At 41.5% G+C, this 24,851-nt stretch overlaps 1 protein-coding gene across 1 annotated transcript in view; it reads left to right on the plus strand.

Moving 5' to 3' along the window:
* Positions 1 to 24,851, plus strand: part of LOC144784068 (uncharacterized) — a 1,315,621-nt gene that overhangs the window by 467,389 nt on the left and 823,381 nt on the right. The window contains exons 14-17 of the mRNA XM_078662758.1: positions 7,115 to 7,273; positions 8,847 to 8,965; positions 21,091 to 21,378; positions 23,261 to 23,416. Of these exons, the coding sequence (XP_078518884.1) occupies positions 7,115 to 7,273; positions 8,847 to 8,965; positions 21,091 to 21,378; positions 23,261 to 23,416 (722 nt within the window). The remainder of the gene's footprint in view (positions 1 to 7,114; positions 7,274 to 8,846; positions 8,966 to 21,090; positions 21,379 to 23,260; positions 23,417 to 24,851) is intronic.

A 24,851-nucleotide genomic window follows, 5' to 3' on the forward strand; every position in this document is an offset into this window, starting at 1 on the left:
AATAAGGGATTTGCACTGAATCACAGAATGTTTAGCGTCCCTGCCGAGACTTGAACTCAGTTTCCCAGCTCCGAGGTCCACCGCCCTAGCCGTTAGGCCACATTCTCTCTCCAGCTTTGATAAAGAACGTTTATAATCTTATTCATTATGACTTCTCATTTCTACCCCAAATCTTCGTAGTGACCAAGAGCTGTTTCAGATCAGGATGCCTACTTATTTTCTTTTGTTTGCCTCTGTGTTAAAGTTAAACATCTATGTGATGGCTAGACTCAACTATTAGAATAGAACCTTTTTGTACCTCTATTCTCTTTCTTACATCCACTGTCTTTTTTTTCTTTTATGTTCAGAATAATTTTATTGAATTTTCGAAAAAAGTAACAGAGATGGACAATACAAAAAGTATATACATGCGTAATGAGATTTAAGTAATTTGAGTAAAACAATTTCTTAATCAATGACCATGAATCAATAGCAAAAACAAAATACTAGTCAATCAAGGGAGAAATAAAAATTTACGGTGATGAAGGGGGGAAGGGGATAGAGGGAAAGTACTTAATATATCATCTTATAGAGTGACTATTAACATATAAATATTGAGTATGCAAATATTATGAAAATAAGTAGAATAATAGTAAACATTATAATTATAACATTAAATATGAATCTATAGGTGACCAGAAAGAATGATAAGAAACCGAATTATGAGTAAGACCATATAATGATAATTGAGCACCTCTTCTTGTAAAGATAATCCACGACCACCAGGCATGTACTGAAAGAGAAGAAGCGTCTTTCCAGCAAAAAGTGACTGATTTTAAAGCAGTAGCCATTAAAAAATTAAACAACTTTGCTTCAGAATCCTTAAGAGGATGTGTAAGTACAACTGATTTACATATTAACAATTCCAAACTTCAGTCCAAAATTTTGAAATTATAGAGCAATCAAATAATATGTGACTTAAGGAACCAGTACATATCTTACAGTGCCAACAAATATCTGACGTAAGTAATTTAGCACGATGCAAACGCAGTGGAGACCATAAGGAATTAAACAAAATATATGCATTTGTCTGATAGAGAGACACTGGTAACCAACCAGAAATGCTATTGAGCCAAATATTTTTCCATGAGTCATTAGATAGGGAAATGGAGAGTTCATTGTTCCAGAACGTTGAAATCATAGTAATATTGGAACCTATGGAAACAGCAAATTTCTTGTATAGAATAGAAACAACATTTGAAGATTTAGAAACAGCATGAAGATAAATTGATAAATCAGTTGCAATTGTAGAAGGAATACCAGTTGGAAATGAGTCCAAAATGGAGTTGCATAAAAGTTGATATTTAACCAAATCAGTATTAGATAATGCAAAATTTGATTTCAATGTGTCAAAAGGAATAAAAGCATCATCACAAAAAATATCTTTGAGGTAGAATATTCCTGAGTTAATCCATGAACTCCAATAATTCAGATTTCTATTCAATTTGATAATAGCACTATGCCATAATGATAAATCTAACGTAGAATCTAAGGGAGAAGCAAAGTTAGAGTCTAAATCATTAAGTATTAATCTTGAAGATTTAATTATGGACGACTGATGTGCAACAGTAGATTTATGAGACATTGTAAGCAAAGATGGTAGTGGGAAAGGAGCAATAAGTGATTTTTCTATTTCAAACCAAATAGGAGGTTTAATTAGTGGGGAAGCAGTAAACCATAATGAACTTTGTTTCAATATGAATGCTTTGTGATACAAGAAAAAGTCAGGAAGACCAAACCCAGCATTAGATGTAAGCATTTTTAATTTTTTGTAAGCAATTCGAGGGGGTTTATTGTTCCAAAGAAATTTAGATAATAATTTATCTACATCTTTGTAGAACTTTAGTGGAAATTGAGTGGGGACCATAGCAAGGGAGTAAAAAATTTTAGGCGCAATGATCATTTTTATAGATTCCATTCTCCCCCACCAAGTGAGATGGAGAGAAGACCATCTGGAAGTTTTAGTTTTGACATAATCTAAGATAAAATCACTATTTAATTTTAACGTGGAAGGCAAGGATGAAGACAATAAAATACCCAAATATTTTAGTTTGTTTTTTTGCCAAATAATATCTGAGACAGGCAACATATCAGGTGTACAAAGAACATTTAAAGGGAAAAATTCAGTTTTACTAACATTAAGTTTGTAACCCGAGACTACAGAATATTGGGAAATGATATGTAATAAAAATGGAACAGAGGAAATTTGATTACTAATAAATAATAATACGTCATCTGCATAGGCTAAGGTTTTAATAGTGACATTTTTTATTGTAATACCTTGAATATCTGCACAATTACGTATATGGTTAAGAAAAGGTTCAATTCCTAACAAAAATAAAAGTGGAGAAAGGGGGCAACCCTGTCGTGTGCCTCTAAAAAGGGAAAATTGTGTAGAAATTTGGCCATTAATAAATAAGCGAGCAGTGGGAGCAAAATATAATGTGGATATCATACGAATAAAAGAGGGACCAAAATTAAATGATAATAAAGTTTTAAATAAAAATTGCCAGTGAATTTTATCAAAGGCTTTTTCTGCATCTAAAGCCATCACCCTAGCAGGGGCCGAAAGGGTTGGGCTCTGTTCGATAACATGGAGTAAGGATCTTGTGTTATTAGCTGAGTATCTATATTTCATGAATCCTGATTGATCACGATGAATAATAGAATGAAGAATAGGAGCTAATCTAGAGGCAACGATTTTGGCATATAATTTACAATCTTGATTTATTAAGGAGATAGGACGATAATTAGAGACTAGGGTAGGGTCTTTATCAGGTTTGGGGAGAATAATAATTAAAGCATCAGCAAAAGAGCCTGAAATGGTTCCAGAGGAACCAAAGTACGAAAAGAGTTGAAATAAATAAGGCAAAAAGGGAGCTTGGAATTCTTTATAAAATTCAGCCGGGATACCATCAGGGCCTGGGGACTTATTTTTTTGAAGTGATTTAATGGCTTTCAAAATTTCTTCATTGGTGATGGGAGATTCTAATCCAAGTCTAGCAGAAGGGGAAATTTGGGGTAAATCACAGTTGTTTAAAAAAGTGTCAATTAAAGAATAATCACAAGGATCTGGCTTGTTGTATAAATTTGAGTAAAAATCTAGGACTTCTTTAACAATATCATTGTGGGACAGCGCAATCTTGCCTTGAGGGGTACGAATAGAAGTAATCTGCGTTTTATCTCTTTTAATGCGTAAATAATTAGCAAGAAGCTTCCCTGACCTATTGGAATTAAAACGGAATTTAGCATTTGATTTCGCAAGTTGAATTCCAGCTCTTCTACTGAGTATAGAATTAAATTCATATCTAAGTTTTTGTAACTTAATTTTATATTGGGGATTATTGGACGAAATAAATAATCTTTCATACTTTGCTATTTGTTTTTCAAGGTTTTTAATATTAGTGTTAAACAGTTTATTCTCATGAGCCATAATAGAAATTGTGGATCCTCTAATATAAGCTTTGAATGCATCCCATCTATTAACCACAGTAGTAGAATTTTCAGGATTGAACAAAAAATAGTCCTGAATAGCTTGCAATAATTTAGGTTTATTACGTTCATTAAGAGCAATATCAGAATTCATGCGCCATCTGGTTTGTTTAATAAAATTGGACGAGATATTCAGATTGAAAGAAATTAAAGCATGATCTGAGATATCTATAGTACCAATAACTGGATTGGTTGCAGCTTGAGTGAGAGACGGAGAAATTAAAAAAATAATCTATTCTGGAGTGGGAATTGTGGGGATTGGAGAAAAAGGAATAACATTTTTCAGTAGGATAATGTAGGCGCCAAATATCCGCTAATTTGGTAGTGTGAATTAAAGATTTAAAGGCATGAAAAACCTTATGAGGACGAAATCTAGTTGTAGATAATCTATCCAACAAAGGATCCGCAATAACGTTAAAATCACCTCCAACAATCAGTGGAATGTTACCCAATTTTAAAACTTCAGTGGTGATAGTAGACCAGAAAGTGGGATCATCTGCCGTGGGGCCATAAATATTAAGTAAAAATAGTGTAGAGTCATGTATTTTAATTTTAGCTAATATATACCTGCCCTCAGAATCAGAAATTTTGCTTAAAACTTGACAATGCAATTATTTTGCAAAGAAAATGGCAACCCCATTTTTCTTTCCAATAGCAGGAGAAGAAATAATAGTGCCTACCCACTTTTTCTTCATATACTGTAATATCTTATCATCAATATGAGTCTCAATATGAGACTGGATGTCGCAAACCTTTAACATTAAGAGAAACAACTTTAATATTATGAACATTAGCCATTTTGAGTAAGAAAGTAGAGAAAAACAGTACCGATACAAGAAGAAGTGAAGAAAAGCATAAGGGAAATAGGAATGAAAATAGTAACTCTACAGTAGATAATAAAACAGGAAGAAAAGAAAAAAGGGAGAAAGGAACAAACAAGATACATAAATAGAAACATAGAAACGCACACACGTTCTACAAGCATGGCCATAACCGTTGAAGCCCGCAAATAAAGAATTATTCAAATATGTGTAATTTAATTTCTGAATAGAAAGAGTCAAGTATTAGGGTCATGAGTATCTATTGACGGTGGAATTTGCTGTTCAAGAAATTGCTTCAGGTCTTCAGGTCGTTGAAAAGATTTGGAGAAGTTGTCTTTCCAAATGCGCATCGTGGAAGGATCAAATAGTCCATATTTGAAACCAAGGCTTCTGAGTTGTGGACGATAAGTTGAGAACTCCTTACGCATAGCAACCGTTTCCTTAGCAAAGTCTTGGTGAATAAAAATGTTGTTACCATTCACCATTAGTGAGGGGATTTTTCTAGCGGCTTTCCTTATTAGGACAAGGTGGTGATGACGCAGTACTTTGAAAATCATTTGCCGAGGTTTAGAATGACGTGCGTTACGATGAGAAGGGATTCTGTGAGCTTTATCCACTTCAAATTTTTCTGGGAACTTGATATTCAAAAGACCAGGAAGCAGAGATTCCAGATATAGCCTGCAATTAGAACCCTCAACTTCTTCCGGCAAATTAAAAATGCGAAGATTGTACTGCCTATTTCTATTTTCCATGTCCAAAAGCTGGGTATGCATAGGCATTATTTTAGCCACTAAAGGAGCAAAAGCGTCCACTTTACTTTTGTTATCTTGAATTTTAATGGAGTTATCAGAAATTTTCATTGATAATTAAGCCATATCTTTGCACACACTTTTAACTTCTGAAGCAATATTATCAGTACTAAGACGCAAAGCTTGAATTTCTTCTAAAATTAAGGATAGTGAAGGTTCAGATGACTCTACCACCTTGGACTTGACTGGAGGAGGAGAGACTTGTTGTCATCTTTTATTATTGACTGGAGTTTTAGTCTCCATTTTATGGTGAAAAAAATCACAATTAGATGAAAAAAGAACCACAACTGCTGAAAATAATCCTCAAATATAATAAAATGAGGTGAAAAGAGAAAAAAAAACCAGTGGAAATACACTGTAAAACCACTGGTGCAGCAGCTATGTTGGGCTGTGGGCGTGGCTAGGCCCAAGCCAGGCCCTTTCCTAAGGACACACTCCGCCCCCTAGGCACTCAAAGCAGTCAATACCTTCAGGCAAGGCTGGGAGCAGGAACCAGGAGGCTAGAAAGCAGGCTTCCGCTGATTAAAACTGCTCGAAAATCGCCACAGATGTGAAAATCCACTTCCTCAGGTAAGCGCAGTTATTTGCGCCGACTTCGTGACACAAAATTCGTTGTTTTTCGAAAAATCGGGCCCGTGAATTCACGGAGCTCCGACGATGGTGGCCATCTTGATTGACGCGCTCGCGCATCCCCCCTCTTACATCCAATTTCACTTGAGGCATCTTGCAACAGTTCTTTTTTGAACTTCCATTTTGATTTTCATTTTAGATGGGCACATCTATGTGCCTGTAATCCGTTTATAAAACAATCAGAAACTGGTGCCGCTTCTTCGGGAAAGGTCCACTAAGAACATCATTTAACCGCTTCAGCGCGGCGCAGATTCCTGCGCTGTGCTGAACGTTCCATTGGGCTTATGGAACCATGACGGAACGGTTCCGTCATGAGCACAGGCCAACCGACGCTCATGACGGAACCGTTCCGTCATGAGCATGGAAGGGGTTAATTATGTGGCCAAATGTTTGTTTCATACTTCCTAAATGAAATGGCCTAGGCTTGCTAATAATATAATATTGTGGGAATTCATGTAGTTTAAAGTTAATCTGAAATTGTTCTACCTGGTTTAGTTTAAAATACAAGCATGATGCCAATTCACAAAGAAATCAATGTGCCTAAACGGCAACTAAAGAAAGTGGAGTTTCCAATCAGAAATGAGCAAATATAGATTGATGGAATGGTGACTCTTGGCATTTCTAACTGTAAATTTCACCTTTTTACTGGAAATTTAAAGAATGGCAGATGTTTCCAAGTCATATGGTTGTGGGTAGGAAAAGCGAGAGGATAGGGGCAGGTGTGGTCATTCAAAACCATTGAAATAATTACACAGGCTCAGATTCATTTTGCCTGACTTTTTCCACCCTTGAAAAAGGCATAAATCTACTAGGAAAATTTTATGTGATTTTGGGTGGGAAAAGGTGGGAAATACTGCAAATGTCTGGTGTGCCAGGAAAGTTATTTTCACATGTACAGATATTTACTGGTAAGAAAATGAAACAAAAATATTAGCATCTTCAATGTAACTACAAACTGGCAGATTATTTTTCAATGCTATAGGCTTCAGTGTACCCATGACACCTATTACATTCTTTAATTTCCGTTTGCAATCATGGAACTTATGTGAATCCCAAGCACATTCATGGTATGTGCAGTTACTCTTTTCTTTATTAATACACTCCTAAGTCTTTTTCTTTTGAAGTTAACATGGCCACATGATGCATAGTAATGTATCGAGTCTCTTCTTAGCTCTTTAGTTGTAGTCAAAACTATTTCACTAAAAATGTTTCGGTTGCCAGCTTCCTAGTGAGACTTCGATGCAATCACTGATTTCTTGATACTCAGTTGAAGGATGGAATTGACACATAATTTGCAGTGTAACTTTCTGTTTCTTTTTTCAGTGGGTTCCTTTGTATGGAGTCATTTGTCCCAGCTCTTAGAATCTGATGACCCAATGAAACAGTATATTCGAGATTCTCTTCCAGATGAAATATTAAGTAAAGAGTTTGACTGGGAAACTTGGAAATATTCCTCATATTCAGATGTCACCTTCCGCTCAGGTACCACAACAAGCCACTTTTCTTGATACATTGATTTTTCCTTTAATTGCATATTTGTAAAGTGTCCTAGATTAAAATTATTCCACATAGTGGCATGGATATGCAACCCTTATGTTTCGTGATACGAATTGAATCCGACCTCGTGTCATTACAACCCCATAACTCCATGTGATGAACCTATCAAAATGGTTTCAACTTTTATTCAAAAGCCACAGACTTGATTTTAGAAAAAAAATATTATCCTTGCTAAAATGATTATTTAACTGACACCATCGATGTAAACTTTTGGACAAACAATGAAGATGTGATAGTTCTCTCTTGCTTATTTCTTCTGATGAAAACCTTAGGAGTTATTGTTTTGGAACTTACAAAAACTCTTAAATGAATAAATAAATACATCTAAATGGTGACTTCCACCCATTTTCCTCACTATGTGAGGGCATTTACCACATGTTAATAATCAAAAAGAATGTTGGTGGATACAAAATGGGATGTATCAATCCTGCTCCCTTACAACAGTCCTGACTAGAAGCATGGTTGCTGCATGGGAAGGAACAATGCAAGGCTGGACATAAATGTTTCCTGTCCCATTGCAAAACATGTTCCTCACCCAACATTCAAATGTATTAATGGTGGAGTACACAAATCAATTGACACCCTTAACCCATTTAAGTGTAAGCATGAATATGTATGGTCCCTCCTATGGTACCATGGGTGAAAGCTCAGGAGCCTACTCACCGGAGCAGGAACCGTAGTCATATCCACTTGGCTGATTAGAGAGCAGGAAGGAGAATGCCAGCTCCTATGATATTTGTGAATGAGCTTACTTAAATTGCAAGCTCTTCATCTGCAATCGAGGACTGGTCCTGTCTCTACCTGACTTGCCCCGTGGGTAATCAGTTTTTTGCAGACAATGAAAATTCACTTTACATTCACTACTATGCTACCATGTCTTTTGGAACATCAGCCCTTTATGTGCAAAATGTACACAATGCTTCAATATGTATTTGCACGGTTAGAAACATATGTTAATTTAGAATGTTTTCAAATGTGCAAAGTTTTTGATCTTAATATTTGTGTTTCCCAGTCATAGCACCACATCTTACACACATCCAGAGTGCTTACATTTTAGGTGGTTGGTATTGTATAGTACATTAAATAAAAACATTGAATGGTCATCAAAAACCATTACTTTTTGTGAAAAAAATAAATATATTGATTGTGCTTGGCACTCTGCTTAGTGCACCTACTGTATAATGCTTATTTGAAATTTTCACTTTATGTTCTGTTAAGTATCTTGCATTATTGTATCTTATGTTTATATTATATTATGTGGTATTTCAATATCACTATCCATAATACACACAACAATAGAATGCATTGCAAAACTGTTTTTTACTTATATATGCACAAACTGGGCCTTAGTTTGACTTTGTGAGATATGAGTAAACTATAATTCCATACATTCCAACTTTTTGTTGCTGTAAGTTTCTTATCTGTCAGAAAAATCTTTGGTCATCGGTGTCATTCTCTTTGTGATATGGTATGTTAATTTTACATTCTGGTGTTTCAGAGACTGGTGGTGCCAACATAGAGGGATCATTGGTGTTTACTCCAGCATCATTTATCCCACGATCAGCTATGGTTAATTTGACGGTCCATGCAATGGGTCATGCCATCAACCTACTGGAGGTAAGTTAAGTTGTGTTATTTGATAATGTATTGAACATGTAAATTATATGTATGTTAGGCAAGTCTAAGGTTTTAGTGGTATTATGGCCCACAAGAGGAATGCTTTACATTTCCATAAATAGTGACTATACAATCAAAACATACAACACTATCAAATTAGATAATCAGATAATACAAATTATCTAATGGGAGGACAGTAAGGTGGTTTCCTAAGTTTGCTGGTCAAAACACATGATGCTGAAGAGGCAGCAGTTTTTTATTTACTCTTTAAAAGGCAAAACTTTATTTGCTCCCAATAAATAGCCAATTGGAATCTCACTCTATGGTAAAGACATGCATATTCAGGATCACATAATATCAGATGATGATGGTCACCACTGTGGACTTAAAGTATGGTCAAAGTTTCCATATTAAAAAATATGATATATTTCTTTATTACCTTTTGAGCTGTTTGATGAATCTGCACAAACTTTGCAAAAAAAGTTAATCCACTTTGGCTTTTTCATGGAAAGTTTCATGCTGATCCATTTAGAGAGGCTGAGAAAAGGTTATCCCAAAAGTGTAATTTCCATTGTCAGTTCTCATGGGAAACATTGCTCTCTATATAGAAAAAAATGCTGAAAGGAATTACACCAAATCTAGCAAAAAGTTTAGACTTTACTCAGAAAGCATGCTTTTTGTTATTTGGTGGAAGTTTGTTCAGCCGTTTTAGAGAAATTCATGTTTAAAGATGATCTATGAGGTTGTGAAGGGGGTAACGCTGACACAAAAGTTAGAGGCATCTAGATAAACAGTGATTAGCCCATTCCAAGTGGAGGAGTGGAACCAGATTGGCTGGCCACATCATGCAGGAGATGTTGTGGTAGCAATATAGGACTCCTGAAAATAAAAAATGAAAGGTCACATATGTGGCAGGGTGCGTACATCTGCGTGGGCCAGGAGGCCTGAAGAGCCTCATCCTGGTGGCTAGAATGAGTCACCTTGCGCAAAAGTAGACCACAATCATCCAAAACAGCGCACTGAGGGCTCAGACAATGCAGAAAGAAGTCTGTTCCCCTGAAACAACAGAGTGAGTAGTGCTTCACTCCCGGAAGGTGTTTGAACCCCTGGGGAGTTTCAAGGAGTCAGTGTAAGAAGATTAGAAAAAATGTAGATTCAGGAAAGGCTGTGTGTGGCGCACCCTCCCAACAAGTTCTGTGGCTCATAGGGACTCCTGTTATCTGTCCCCAGTGGCCCCATTTGCCTAGGGCCAAGAAATACATAATCAGGTGCCCCACCCACCCAATGTGCCCATGTCTGGGGAGGGTGGGAGAGAGGGTGAGAGTACCAGTCCTTTTGGTTTGCTTCATGCAGACAGTTCTCTATCTCAACCATATGACCTTCAACCACACTTCCTCCTCATTGGAGCAGAGTAGCTGAAGAGAGTGAAGGAACGCAAATAAAGGAGCAAGGATGGTGGCAAGGGGAGCCCAAGTCCATAGACAGTGTCCTGCAGAAAGATGAAGCAGCACCTTGCTGGTGTTCATATTTTGTAGTCCTTGTACACCTCACGTTGACAGGAAGGTGAGTATTTTTCCTCTCTCACCTGGTTTGTTGTTCAGCTTCAATAGAAGTCTTGTTGTGCTCTTTTCTGTGAGGTGTTTTGAAGTCTCATATTTACAGATTGAAGGATTGGCATTAATTTAAAAAAGAAAAAGCAGGACCTTTTTCCTTTGACTTCGATGCTTCAAAAACAACCATTCATCTTACAGTTTTTCTTTTCTTTTTTTTTTAAGGAAGATCTCATTTATTACTTTTGTTGATATTCTTTTATTTCTTCATAACTTAATCGTTTTGCTGATTCTATGTTAAGATCTCCTGCTGACTATTAAATGGAGCACATTTCCCAGCTTATATCTTTGTGTGCCATATGCTATGAGAGCACTCTCAGAAAAGGGAGCACAGGGCTTGTCTTACCTAGGGCATTTCTGATTAAGATCAAGATGATCAAGTGGACTCTTTCATATGTGATGCTTCAAAAGTTATTATTATTATTATTATTATTAACGAATTTTGTACCGCGCACGGTTACCCAGAGGCATCCCAGCGCTTATAGAGAATCAGAGCAAGTTGCCTATGTGAAACAGAACAGATTTAGAATTATTCTGGAAATAGATAAGTTTTCAAATGTTTCCTGAACCTGAGCAGGTTTGGTTCAGAGCGTAGTGAGAGTGGGAGGGAGTTCCAGGCGTGTGCAGTATGAATAGAGAAGCTCCTGCCACCTGAACGGGCTCTCCTAATTCTCTTTATCTGAAGGAGGTGTTTATTATTGGAGCGTAAGGCTCTGGTGGGCTTATATGGCTGAATCATGTCCTTCAGAATAGCAGGTCCTTTCCCCTGCATGCTCTTGTGAGCAATACAGAGGGCTTTGAAGGTCACTCTCTCTTTGACCGGGAGCCAATGGAGTGCCTTTAGAGCGGGCCTGGCTGATTGCCTGGCCGGAACGTTCCGCAGCAGCCTGGCTGCCGCGTTCTGCACTTGTTGCAGGATTTTGAACGTTGATTCCGGTGCTCCGAGAAAGAGTGCATTACTGTAGTCCAGGCGTGAGATGATTAGACCTTGGACTAACAGCTTCCGGGAGAGTTCAGGTAAGAGGGGGAGAACCTTACGGGCCGAACGGAGCAGTCCATAACACACGCCAGCGATCTTCTTGGCGTGTGTCCTAAAGGACAGATCAGGCTCCAGCCAGACCCCCAGGCTCTTAATCTCCTTCTTTGGGTCAGGCGGAGTGCCCATACAGTTGGGCCAGCTGCTCGGCGAGAGGGCAAAGCTTGAGTGGCCCAAGATCATCAGCTCAGTTTTTGAGCCATTCAATTTGAGCGATGACCTGGTCATCCAGTCAAACACCTCTCTTAGGCATGAATGGAGCGTTTCAGGCTGTTTCTCCAGCTGTGTCAGACCCACCACTAGCTGAGTGTCGTCCGCATAGCTTATGGTCTTAAAGCCAAACGGAGACACCACACCCTCCAGGGGTGCCATATACACGTTAAATAACGTAGGGCTCAGGGATGAGCCCTGAGGCACCCCACAGTGAAGTGGAAGGGGAGGAGATTTTGCGTTGCCTTCCCAAACCTCGAAGGTACGCCCCTCCAGAAAAGAGGCCAGCCATTCCAGGGCCGCTCCTGCGACTCCTGTCTCTGCTAGGCGTTGTGTCAACACTCCATGGTTGACAGTATCGAAGGCCGCACTTAGGTCCAGGAGGATCACTGCCACTGACCCCCCTGTATCCAAAGTGCTTCTGGCCTCCTCTACAACTGCTAGCAGAGCCGTGTCGGTTCCATGACCCGGTCGGAATCCCGTCTGGGAGTCTCTCAACCGACCATTCTCCTCGAGAAAGTTGGACAGTTGGCGGTTAACCAGTTTCTCGGCAACCTTACTAATCCCTGGTAGCAAGGAGATGGGCCTGAAATTGGCTAAGTTCTGTGGATCTAAGCCAGGCTTCTTCAGAAGCGCTTTAACGACTGCGCTCTTCCAGTCTGGCGGTACCGTGCCATGAGCGAAGGAGAGATTGACCAAATCGGTCAAAGGCTCTCCTATCGATGGGGCAGCCTGCTTTAAATACCGCATTGGGACTGGATCTCGAGGCGAGCCACTCTTCAAGCTCCCGAGGACCTTCAGTACTTCGCCTGAGGTTACGGGGCCAAAAGACGTCAATAAATTTTCCGACATGCTTAAGTCCTCAGACGGAGTCGGGGTTCCCATCACCGGAGGGAGAGAACTAATAATGGTGTCAATTTTATCTTTGAAGTAAGTGGCCAATTCCAGACATTTTTCCTGTGGTCTGTCGTGGACAAGAATGGGATCCTGTGGTTTAAGAAGCTCCTTCATCACTAGAAAGGCTTCCCTGGATGAGGACGCAGCATGACTCACTCTCTCCCTAAAAAAGGAGGCCTTTGCTGCGCGTATAGCGAGTTTATACGTCCTTAATTCCCTACGGTATTTTTCCCTACTCTCTGTCTCTGGGTTCTTCCTCCATAATCTCTCCGCCCGTTTACAGTTCTTTCTCAGGGTTCTAAGCTCTGGGGAGTACCATGGGGCAGACCCCACTCTCTTATCCCTAATAAGCATCTTCTTGAGTGGAAGCACATGGTCCACTGCGTTGGTCAGCCAGTTCCTCATCATAGCGTCTGCAGTCACTGGATCCTGACCTTTCTCAGGCTGGGAGCCCTCCAACCGGGCATTCCAGGCCTCTACTGGGAGCCTTGACCATGCCCTGTCTATTCTAAATTTCCTGGATGGGAGGGTATCATCTTCCTTTACCTCCCAGTTTGCCATGATCAGTGAATGGTCAGACCAGGGAAGAACAAGAGGGGGCATAGCTAATAAACCCCTCATGTTCGTAAAAAGGGGGTCCAAAAGGTGCCCTTTAACATGTGTGGGCCCGGTGTTTATCAAATTCATCTCCAGGGCGGTCAGCTCGCTCATTAAATTAGTTGCCATTGGGTCAGTTGCCTCATCAAAATGGCAGTTGAGATCTCCCAACAGAATAAAGTTGGACGAAGCTGAGGCCAGGAGAGTGGTAGTTTCCATAAGCGAAGATATAAACTCCCCCACACTTCCAGGTGAACGATAAACTAGGAGGCCTGTCAGCGTGCAGGTAGGGGAGAATTTAAGGGAAAATTGGCAGCTCTCACAATCTTTCACCCCTGCCTCCCAGGCTTTACAGCCCAGTGATTCCCTATAGATAATGGCCAAGCCCCCCCCCCTCCTCCCTGCGCCTCTGTCAAGATGGTAGATCAAATATCCCGGCGCTAGCGCTGTAACCACATCCGGACCCGAGGCGTCAGATAGCCAAGTCTCAGTGAGAAACAAGGCATCAACCTTGTGGTCCAGGAGTAGGGAATTAATCTCCGTAGCGTGGCAGGGAAGGGATCTGCAATTCAGCAGGGCAAGACGACGCAGGGTAGTGGGGGTAGTTACTCCTAAATCCGATTGGCAGACTCTACACCCCCGGAAACATTTTCCCCCTTTAGCGGTATAGCAGCATGTGGCATGCTTTGGTGTTCTATAGGATAAAAGCTCCTCCTTCGTGTATCTGACCGAAGAGGCTTGATGGGGGCTCGAGTCGGGCATAACCAATGGCCCTGGTCCCGTCTGGGCCCGGACGGGCACAGACGGGCTTGACTCTGGCGAAACTCCGGCGCAAGTCCGGCGCGCCCACTGCACGCGTCCGCTGCGCGGAGCCATAAGGGACTATTTTTATAGGGCAACTAGACCGGTCGTCCAATGTGACCCCACCTAAGATGGCCGCCAAAACGGGATCGAGCCCTGGCCCTGGTCTAAACAAGCACCCAGGGATCAGGGACCAAGAGAAATGAATTCACAGCCCAAACGAGGGTAGGAGCGTTCAGTAGGATAATTCTAAAGTTGATTTTAAAATAATTCCGTTTTTGTGAAGATTCCTAAAATTATTCTAAAAATGTGGTGCAGGTGCAGGGGGGGATCGGACACAAGGGAAAAATCAAATGCAGCTAAAATAAGCACTGAGCGCTCGACTAGCAGCCTCTCAAGAATGCTCTATCTCCTTCTCACCCTGCTGTTTTGACTGAAGGTTTGTGTGAAGTAGATCTATAAGTAGATCTAAAAGCCCTTAAGAAAGAGACCTTAACAGAAATATTCCCTCTGCCAATTTGGAAGGAGTCCTAAAAGACAGAGCTGTCAGCTTATTCATCAGCAACCTCTGACCCGCAAGACCTATGTAGCAATGATCCAACTGGCAAGTACTTCTGCAGGAAGGACTTAGGAGAGATATCTGATTATCTCAGAGACAGTCTGGTGTTTCTGAAGAATGAACCTCCTCAATCAACCGCTGGAGGTTTATTTTACTGGTTCCATGAAGACACATTTCCTCTCCTTCCCATTCACCAAATGATTAAAGATCCCATAAAAAAGGAAGCGAAAAGAACTGGATAGAGTAACAATTCGAATGTTCCTTTCCAGCCTTGTATGATCTGGAAGATGCAGATTTCTTATGCTTCCGTCAGTTCAAGAAGACTCTTATGTCTAAAATTTCATGCAAGTCCTCATAGATGGAAGAAGAAACTACACCTGCTTACAAACAATGTGGATGAACTTATGAAGCACGAAAACATATGTTGGTTGACCCTAGCCATGCACTGTGCCTATGCTACATCACCATCTATAGTCAAGGATGTCCAGTAATAGTCTTTAATCATGGAGAATTAAGACGAGTTTGCTGATCTGCTGACTTCAAAAGCGATAGCGGCAAAATTATTTTGAATATATCTTTTGATCACTTGAAAGCATTCTCTTTGGCTTCTGCATTAAGCACGTATGTGAAATTGGAAGACAGAGGGAGTACATGAATCTTCACTGCTTAAATTGTTCTTTTCCATGCAACATTTCTTTTTTTCCCAGCTGAGGAATCTGGTTTGAAAATGTGCCAGTCACTGTTAAATATAAAGCTAAAAAAAAGAGAAGTTATTACCCCTTGTGTCACTCTAGCAAAGCTTTTTGATTTTCCCATGGCTCATGTGATGAAAAATATTGAAAAAGGCAAAACTACTTCAGGGGTTGTTTCAGAACTATACCTTCATTTTCTCCCACAAAGCAACCCAGATCTTAACTATACTGGGCATCAAGAGACTTCTGTGCTTCTAGTAGGTGGATGAATCTCAATTTGTCAACTTATGGGTTCTTTTACTCTCAGATCAATGGGTTCAGGACATTGTCGAAGAAGGATACAGAATAAAGCTCTCTTATTGGCGTACATACATTGCGGTTCAGACAGCTTTATTCCATTTGGACAATTTGAAGCCTTAAGAAATGCTTTCCAAACTTCAGGGTCCTAAGAAAGAAGGTAATCATTCATGGTCATGAAAAAGAAAAAGAGCAGGGGATTGAATATATCCAAGAGATTTTCGCCTCATCGTAGATTTAAAAGTTGGAATTAATACATTCTAATACAAAGATAAAAATGGAGATGTTGAAAAATGTTTTGCCTTTAGTATTACCAGGTAACTTCTTAGCAGCACTGGGTCTAGAAGACGCCTATGATCACATTCCAATTCATCTGCGGTTTCTTCCATTTGTAGTTTAATCCTACCAGCTCCAGTCTGTGGCTGTTTCATTTGGATTCAAGCCTCTCCAATGATGCTTTCTTACATTATAGATCCCCTAGTAACATGAGGTGTGGAGAATGATCAATCCTTACATGGAAGAGTGGTAAGTCCATGAAGCTTAATTGGAAAAAGCATAAAGGAAATACTCAGGGTTTGAGGCCTGTTTGAAAATCACGTGTTTCTTCAAAACTAGTTGAAATATAATCTCACCTCAGCTCAAGCATTTCAATACATTGGTAGAGAGGAACTAGAAACTGAAGTTACATCTGATACAGATCAAGAATCGCTCAGAAGCTCCTGCCCCTTGGCGAATCAGACTTCATGGTGGTATGGCAGTTGCATTATTGATGGTCAAATGGGCTTGGTTTCATAGGGAGTTGGTATTCCGTCACACATTCAGATTCTGGTCTCCCCTGAGAGGCAGTTTGAAAAATCCAGTTACAGTTCTTCCTTTCTATCCAAATAGAGACAAAATAGCGTATGTGTACCTCTTGCCTGATGGAGAGAATGTCCTTAGCCATCTCTAGGTAGATTACTTTAATACCAGATGCTAGTGCCCACAGTTCGGAAAACACTTGTTTAACTCTGTCGACTCAGGGAAGTTGGTCCAAGGGAAGGCTCTTCATTTCTCTAAATGGACAGAACTGTTAACTATTAGACAAGCTCATCAGTCCTTTTAACTCCTCTCATAGCCCCTGCTGTACTTAGCCTGTCAATACGACAACCTATATATACAGAAACCACCAGAATGGCACCAAATCCAGGAATCTTGTCAGAATTATCTGCAAGAAAGGCCAAAGGGGAGCATCTCATGTAGCATTTCTTTTGGCAGAAATCGTTAGAGGTTTGGGCAGTTATCGAGGATATTCCCTAAGCAGGCACTTTCCCTTGTCTTTATTTGTCTCTCCAGTTCATCTAAAGAAATGTGCATGTGGTCTAACTATCTAGTCTTGTCTAAGACATGTTTAATTTCTCAGTCTGTTGACTTGCTACCTGTGTATTGCTCCCAATTTCTAGAACCAACAGCTTGGCCCATTAGATGCCCTGTCCTGTCAGTATATGTATAAAGAACAAGGGGACCCCACTAGTAAGACCAGGGGTAGTATTTGAGGTTGAAAGGAACAATGGTCTAAGGGAGGCCTAACAGGTCCTCGGGTAGCCGAAGCTACTAATTAAAGAGCATAGATTAAATCAAAAGGAACACGTTCACAGGGTGTGCAAGAGGGACTCTGTAAGCAATATATTCAACTATTTATGGTAATAGATCTGGTGCTCACACAAAACAAGTGAAAGTACGAGAGTGTGAGCAAGTAGAATTTGGAATGCCACAAGGGTCGCTGCGGGCGGTGCGGATTCACTCGCAAATGGACACGGAAGATTTACTCTTCAGGATCCTGACTAATCCCGGCTCTCAAATTGCTCCTCTGGCCAATCCAGAATAATTAATTCCAGGGCCCCGGACTTTTACCGGGTTGCTGTATAACGTGTGCCCTCCGTGACAAGATTCCCACTGCCGGGTCCATCCGCACTGCCTGCAGCGACCCTTGTGGCATTCCAAATTCTACTTGCTCACACTCTCGTCCTGATGATGATCTTTAATTAATAAGACCGAAACGCCGTCGACCTTACAACCAAAACTCCTCCAGTGTAATTGATTAGATTGGAGTTTTGAATACTGTTGTCAATGCGAGGTAAATTTTAAATGTCACTAAGCACTTTTCACTTCACCCACTTTCACTTGTTTTGTGTGAGCACCAGAACTATTACCATAAATAATTTAATGATACTCCATTTATGCTGTAAATAAATGTGATGTCATTTCAAAAACCTCGTGTCCCAGCATATATTGCTTACAGAGTCCTGTTAGTCCTCCCTTAGACCATTGTTCCTTTCAACCTGTCCTGTCAGTAGCCAGAGATGCACAAAGGATTCTCCCAAGAGGGCATCTTTCAAAAACTTAGGTTTTATTGATTTTCCTTTTTATCCAAGGTTGCCCTGGTTCCTTCTCCTCTGAAAATTGTTGGTAGATCAAGAATGGGTTCTTCCAATATTTCCATCTCCGCAGAGATGGAAATGTTCCTCATTTTCAGTCTTCTTCACTCCAGAAGTTCACAAAACCCATCACGTTATTAAAAGGTTGGGGATTCAACATTTAGGCTTATCCAGTGATCTGGTTTCTGTGGTCCAGACAATCTACTCCTAATGGTTATGATCATCACTGCTCCTCCTTTTAAAATTGGCAGAAAGATAGAAAAGTATTGATTGGGATTGTGAAGACAGTTTTAGTCTTCAATTTGTTTTGGATAGGTTCAACAAAGGCCTCACAATTCCAACTTCTAAGTTTCAATTGGTAGCCATTAGAGGCTTCTAGAAATGCATGAGAAGATTAAAATCTTTAGAGCCCTTTCCTTTAAGGCAGTCTAAATAATTATCAGTGGTCGAGCATGTTTCCAGGTCTCTGGTCCCCCTTGGGATTCCCCTTTAGTTCTAAGGAGATTTACCATCCTATTCTTTAGAGCCTTTAAAAGGGGTTTCCTTAAATAATCTGTTTGTGAAGGGTTTCTTTCTTACAGCCATCACATCTGCCTAGTATATAGGTTAGTTTTGTCCCTAAGTTTACATTCCTCCCTACTTTCTTTTAGACAGAATTGTTCTTCGGTTAGGACCTATATTTGTTTTCAACTGTATTTCAAAATACAATCTGGAACAGGAGATTTCCTTTCCTTCTTTCTATCTTGCTTTGTACCCCAGTCATTCCAGACTTCAATTTTGACATCAAGTGCACTCTATTTTTCTACCCAGAATAATGGAGTTTCATTGTTGTGATGCTTCATTTGTTAATTTGGTTCTGCTAGGAAAGGTCCTAAACCTACAGTTTATTTTCTCAGTAGCTGGATCCGATCTGTCATTTCATTAGTTTATGATGCTGGTCTTCCCTGCTTGTATTCTGCTAAAAGAACAATTGATGGACAGAATGCAGAACAATGTCATACGGTCACCCCAGTACAGAGATCTGAGCCTAAATCCATCGTTTTTCTGCTCACCATGCCATTCCAGTTTGGACCCAGCCATATGCAAATCAGTCTTGACCCTGCGCCCAATGGGAACAGTCCAGCCCGAACTGCCAGGCCAGGTCCTCATCCCAGGACTGGTTTCGGGGTTTCACCCATCATCAGCCAGGATAGCCTGACTCCAGTGGCATGGAGAGCATGGGACCCACGTGCGGGCATACCCATCCTACTCGGGGTGACAAATGCAAAAAGAGCAATTGATGGACAGAATGCAGAACAATGTCATACATTCACCCCAATACAGAGATCTGGGCCTAAATACATTATTTTTTTGCTCGCCATTCCAGTTTGGACCCAACCAGATGTAAATCAGTCTTGAGCCTGCGTCCAATAGGAACAGCCCAAACTATCAGGCCAGGTCCTCCCTGGACTGGAAACAAGCATCCTAAAAGATGTTTGAATTGGTGACAAAAATGAGATAGAACCATGATACATTAAAATATTCAGCACCATTTTTCTTTTTAGAGTGATATTAAAGACTCTTTGAATAGTGCAGATACTATGGTGTGCTGTTAGGGGGGCCTCGGAATTCCTCACCATGGATGCTGTGAGCAAATAAATGATGGATTAATCCCAGATCCTTGTCAGTCCATCAATTTTTTCTTTTGCATATGTCACCCCAAGTGGGAAGGTACGCCCAGACGTGGGTCCCGTGCTCACTACACAACTGGATTCAAGCTAACCTGGCTGATGAAGGGTGATGCCCTGAAACCGGTCCCAGGATGCTTGTTTCCGGTCCAGGGAGGACCTGGCTTGGCAGTTTGGGCTGGACTGTTCCCACAAGGAACAGGGTCAATACTGATTTGCATATGGCTGGGTCCAAACTGGGGTGGTGTGGTGAGCAAAATAATGATTGATTAAACCCTTGTGACTGGGGGTGAATGTCTGCATTGTCCAGTATTCCGTCATCAATTGTTTCTTTTGCATCTGCTTGTATTCTGGGCAGATCAGCAAGAGGCATGCTAACGTCCTAGGTAGAGGATGAGGCATCTGTTTCACTTTTTCTTGATTACCTCTTCCAGGTGGGAATTGGTGAAGAACTGCAGCTTGGTTTTGCTGTACTGTCTTCCATGATTAAATATGCTGTGTGCTGGTTTTCTCATTTTATTTTGAAGTACACATGTGCTTTGTGTTATTCATCATGGTGCTCTTTTATGCAGTATTTCTTGTCTACTGTCTTTGGGCTACAAACTTGTTACATCCTCACAGTTCAAAGTGCAAGGAATAGGAGGAGGAAATAGCCCCAGAAGATATTAGCTAGATTATTTCCTGGTATTCTTCATTAATTCTGTTGCCATTTTCCTCGTCCCTTTACCATCCTTTTTGCCCTTCTCTTGTTTTGTCTTCGATCGGAGATATTGGCTTATTACTTGAACGAAGTATGCAGACGTCCGGCCTTTTTTTTATATGAAAATATATTAGAGGTCAGGGGAGTGGTTGTGGAGATGAAACTCATTGTGTTTTTACTTAGAATGGAGGCCTGTTGTGTAGGCACAATGCCTCACTGTGAATGTAGCAAGACAAGGAAGATAGCCACAGAAGTAATGAAAGTTTCATTGAGTAATTGGCCTATGTGGCGGAATTTCCATGAACAAGTGCAGCCTTCCTCCAATTGCTGTGCGGCATGGATACATTCAGCACAGTGCAAAGAATTGCCTAGTTTGTTTCACAGACTTTGTACAAACACCGTGCTGCAGCATGAACCAGTTAATGATACTTTTGGCACAACATGTCTTAATATGTTATTTTAATAATGCTTTTCATTGAAATAATAACGCCCACGGACAAGGCGGAATTGCATAACATATTTATCATAAGCATGTGGTAATCTTATAACTACTATAAAATTAAGTACTTTGAATTACTATGTGTGTTTTGTATTTATTAACTTTACCAACTTATTGTTATATTTTATTTTTGTTTGGTGGATCAGCTTGGTATTCGATTGGAAAATGTGGAAGACCTCACACAGAGGTTTTTTGGAGAGCATGCTGCTGCAATTATGGACATATTTAATTTTGCCAAGAAAAATGAAGGCACTCCATCTAAAGCAAATTCTCCCATGGACACAGCCACAAAAGCAAATCAAAAGAAAAGAACTGTGAAGAGACAAAGTCATGGTGACCATCATATGACCAAGTCTGACAAATCCAAGTCAAAAAAGGGGAAAAACAGCTGCTCAAGTGGAAAATATAATAGAATAAATGAACTCCAGCAAAAGGTACAGTTACCCTCTTAATTCCATCTTATCATTAACACTAAGGTCTTTATTCTGAGTTGTATGGAGTGGTGCATACTCATGTTTTTTTATTATTTATAACCAAACACAATTATTTTCCGGGGGCACTGGGGCCGGGTCCCCCAGGGGTAAGGGTCTTAGGTCATTAGGGGTTTCAGATACTGCGTCCCCTGGGCTTACAAATCCTAGATCCACTGGGGTGTCAAGTGTTGGTTCCCCAGGTGTACCAACCTCTGGGCCACACCAGGGGCATTGGTTCTCAGTCCCCAAAGAGTACCATGTCTACTGCATGTCCCTGATCCTCGCCCCCCCCCCCCAGGGATACTGAATGCTGTGTCCTGCAGGAGTAGAAGGCATTAGGTATGCCAGGAACACTGGGTCCGCTGTCTACCAGAGTTAGCAAGTATTGAGTCCCCTGATGGTACCAACTACAAAGTCCCCCAGGGAGAGTAGGTCCATGGTCCCCCGAGTGTACTGAATGTTACATTCCCAAGGGTACCAAGTCCATAGTCCCCCCGTGCGTACTGAGACATAAATCCCTTGGGGATCTCAGATCCTGGTTCCCCTTAGCGATAATGTTTCTTGAGCCCCCAGCGGTACAGATTCCTAGATCACCCAGTGGTACTTAGCCCTTGGTCCTCTGAGGGTACCAAGTCCTAGGTCCCCAAGGGGTACCCAGGACTTTGTCCCCTGGAAGTACCAGGTCCCCAGGGGGCACTTAGTCTTCAGAACACCAAGAGTACCGAGTGCTGGGTTCTCCAGGGGTACCAGGTCTTGGATTCTCCAGGGGTACCAGGTCTTAGTTACCCCAGGGCACTGGGATTTTGGTCCCCTGGGCTCATAAGTATTAGTTTCCTTGGGGTACCAATTCTTCGGGCGCCAGGGCACACTGGTTCCAACATCACCTGGGGTAACAAGTCCTAGGTCCCCTAGGGGTAATGTGTCTCAGGTCTCTCCGAGGGCAATTAATGCTCAGTCCCTCAGAGGTACAGATTCTGAGTTCCAGTGGGGGTACTGGCTTCTAGGAATCCCAGAGAAACCAAGACCAAGTTCCCACCTGGAATGGCTCCTCAGTCCCCAGAGGTCCTGAGTCCTAAGTCCCACAGGGGAACTGAGTCCTCATGCCCCCATGGATACCGAATCCTAGGTCCCCCAGGTGTAATGAATCATGGGTCCCCAAAAGAAATGGATCCTCTGTCCCTTGTAGGTACTGAGACCTAGGTACCAGTGGACACTGAGTCCTCAATCCCCCAGAGGTACCAAGTCCTAGGTCTCCCGGCAGCACTGTATCCTCTATCCAATGAAGGTAAAAGGTCCTGGGTACCCCTGGGTACCTCCAGGGGTATCCAGTTCTAAGCCTCAGCATGGGGTACTGTGCACTGGGCCCTCCCAGGATTACTGGGTCCCAGGTCCCCAGGGGGCACTAGGCTATCAGTCCCCCAGAGGTACTAAGGAGTAGTCTTGGGTCCACTCAGGGTACCAAGTTCTAGGTCTGCATGATCCTTGGTCCCTAGGGGATACCAAATCCTAGGTTCCGCATGGGTAACAAGTCCTAGGCCCCCCAGGGATACAGTTTTATATCACCTTGGGGGCTCCAAGTACTGGGACCTCCATGGCTATTGGTTCTTTGGTCCCCTATGGGCACTGAGTTGTGGGTACCCCAGGGGTACCAAGTCCAGGGTCCCCCACAGCACTGAGTGCACGGTCACCTGGGTGCATTGGGTCTTGGGGCCAGTGGGGGCTCTGGTTCCATGCTCCCCTAGGGTACTGAGTTCTAGGTCGTCGGTTGGTATCTAAAAGCTGTCATTAGATAATGTTAATGGCCGCTCCCTCATTATTTCCACATTATTTTTGTTCTGTTCAGTTCATGAGAAGCTTGGGGAACAAGAAGAAGCTAAATTGTGGGCTGAGCATGAAGATATTTGGGCACGAACTCAGCTTTTTGGACTGTGACGATGTCACACGTGAGATGAAACACTACTCCCTGAGCGTGGCAGAACTGGCGGTCAAACTTCTCAAGGTAACAGAGGATACTCTATTTGTTTTGAATAAAATTGACTCGGGGTCAAATATCCCCACCAGGTACTTGATTATAGTGCACAATTAGTGAAAATAAAACGTGTCCATTTTCGGCAATTGCTGTCATTTACTGCTGAGTGGAAATTCTGCTGGATCAATTTTGATGTCCTTAATACCAGTTGTAATCCATTGGTAAGGAAGGGTATGAATGGACCCACATTTGTACATAACGTGTGCAAAATGGTAATTTTAACTCGCTATTACCCATTTTTGCACTGATGTGTAAATCAAGTATAAGCCTCATAAAACCCTGAGAGCAGATTCTATTTGTGCCTGGGAGTTTCTGAGCCACACTCTTTTCACCAGACTCTACTTGAACCCCTTAATATGATACATGAAAGTACATCTCTAATGATGGGCCTTTTTGAAAGTAAACCCAACATATCACACTTTCACACTTCAAAATTCAAAGACAAAAGGTGTGGTTTCAAGTGGATATTTAATGGGGCATCTTCCAAAAATTGGCAGTTACCCAGTCCAGCAAACTCTTGGTTTTCATACCCCATTTGGAGACAGTAGAACAGTAGAAGAACAGTTTTTATAATGGTGGAGCCAATGCCAGTTCCACAGCTGAAAAGGTGTGCCTGAAGGCCACGCATATTTAGGGTACCTTCCAATGCCATATCAGCCATATTTTTTCCAGTCCGGACCCGCCATGCATGGTATGCTACTCCTGACCAAGAAAATCTATTAATGCCCGACATCTACTGGAAGAAACATCCCAGGATGTCAGGAGCATTAAGCTTAAGTATTTCCAGTAGCGGCTCCTGGAGGGAGTGCTGCAGGCGGTGAGGCAGAGCCAGGGAGGGGCAGGGTGGGGGGTAGTAAACACCGGCTCACTGCCGACCGGAGTAACGTAAATAATTAAATACAACAAATTTCATTACACCTGCTGCATCGCCATTTGGCGTTTCAGCACGCACAATGAAATTCGTTTTATTTATTTACATTACTCCAGTCGGCCGTGAGCCGGAGTGTACTACTCCCCACCCTGTCCTTCCCCCACCCCGCCACACCGCCCTGCAGCACTCTCTCCAGGAGCCGCTACTGCATATTTCAAAAGAAACACCAGCTTTTGGGGTTTGTATTTGGTAAACGTACAAAAGGCAGTCTGTTCCATTTTGCAATCATTGGAATGGCCATATCAATTGCATTGTCAGTTTTTCACCTAGAGTGCTCCCAACCATGTTGGCAGATGCACGGTTAGCAGGAAATCACTACTGACCTGGAAGGAAACTGACAATATGGAGGGCTCAGTGGGTCTGTGATAATGGTCCTTTGACTTGGGTCTGCGAAAATGGCCCTTTTCACAGCCTGCCTGCTCAGTTCCAAATGTTCAAAAGTGTGTGAATTAGACCAAATGTAAAACTTTTTGG

The sequence above is a fragment of the Lissotriton helveticus genome, chromosome 10 (genome assembly GCF_964261635.1).
Source record: "Lissotriton helveticus chromosome 10, aLisHel1.1, whole genome shotgun sequence".
Classification (NCBI taxonomy): Eukaryota; Metazoa; Chordata; class Amphibia; order Caudata; family Salamandridae; genus Lissotriton; species Lissotriton helveticus.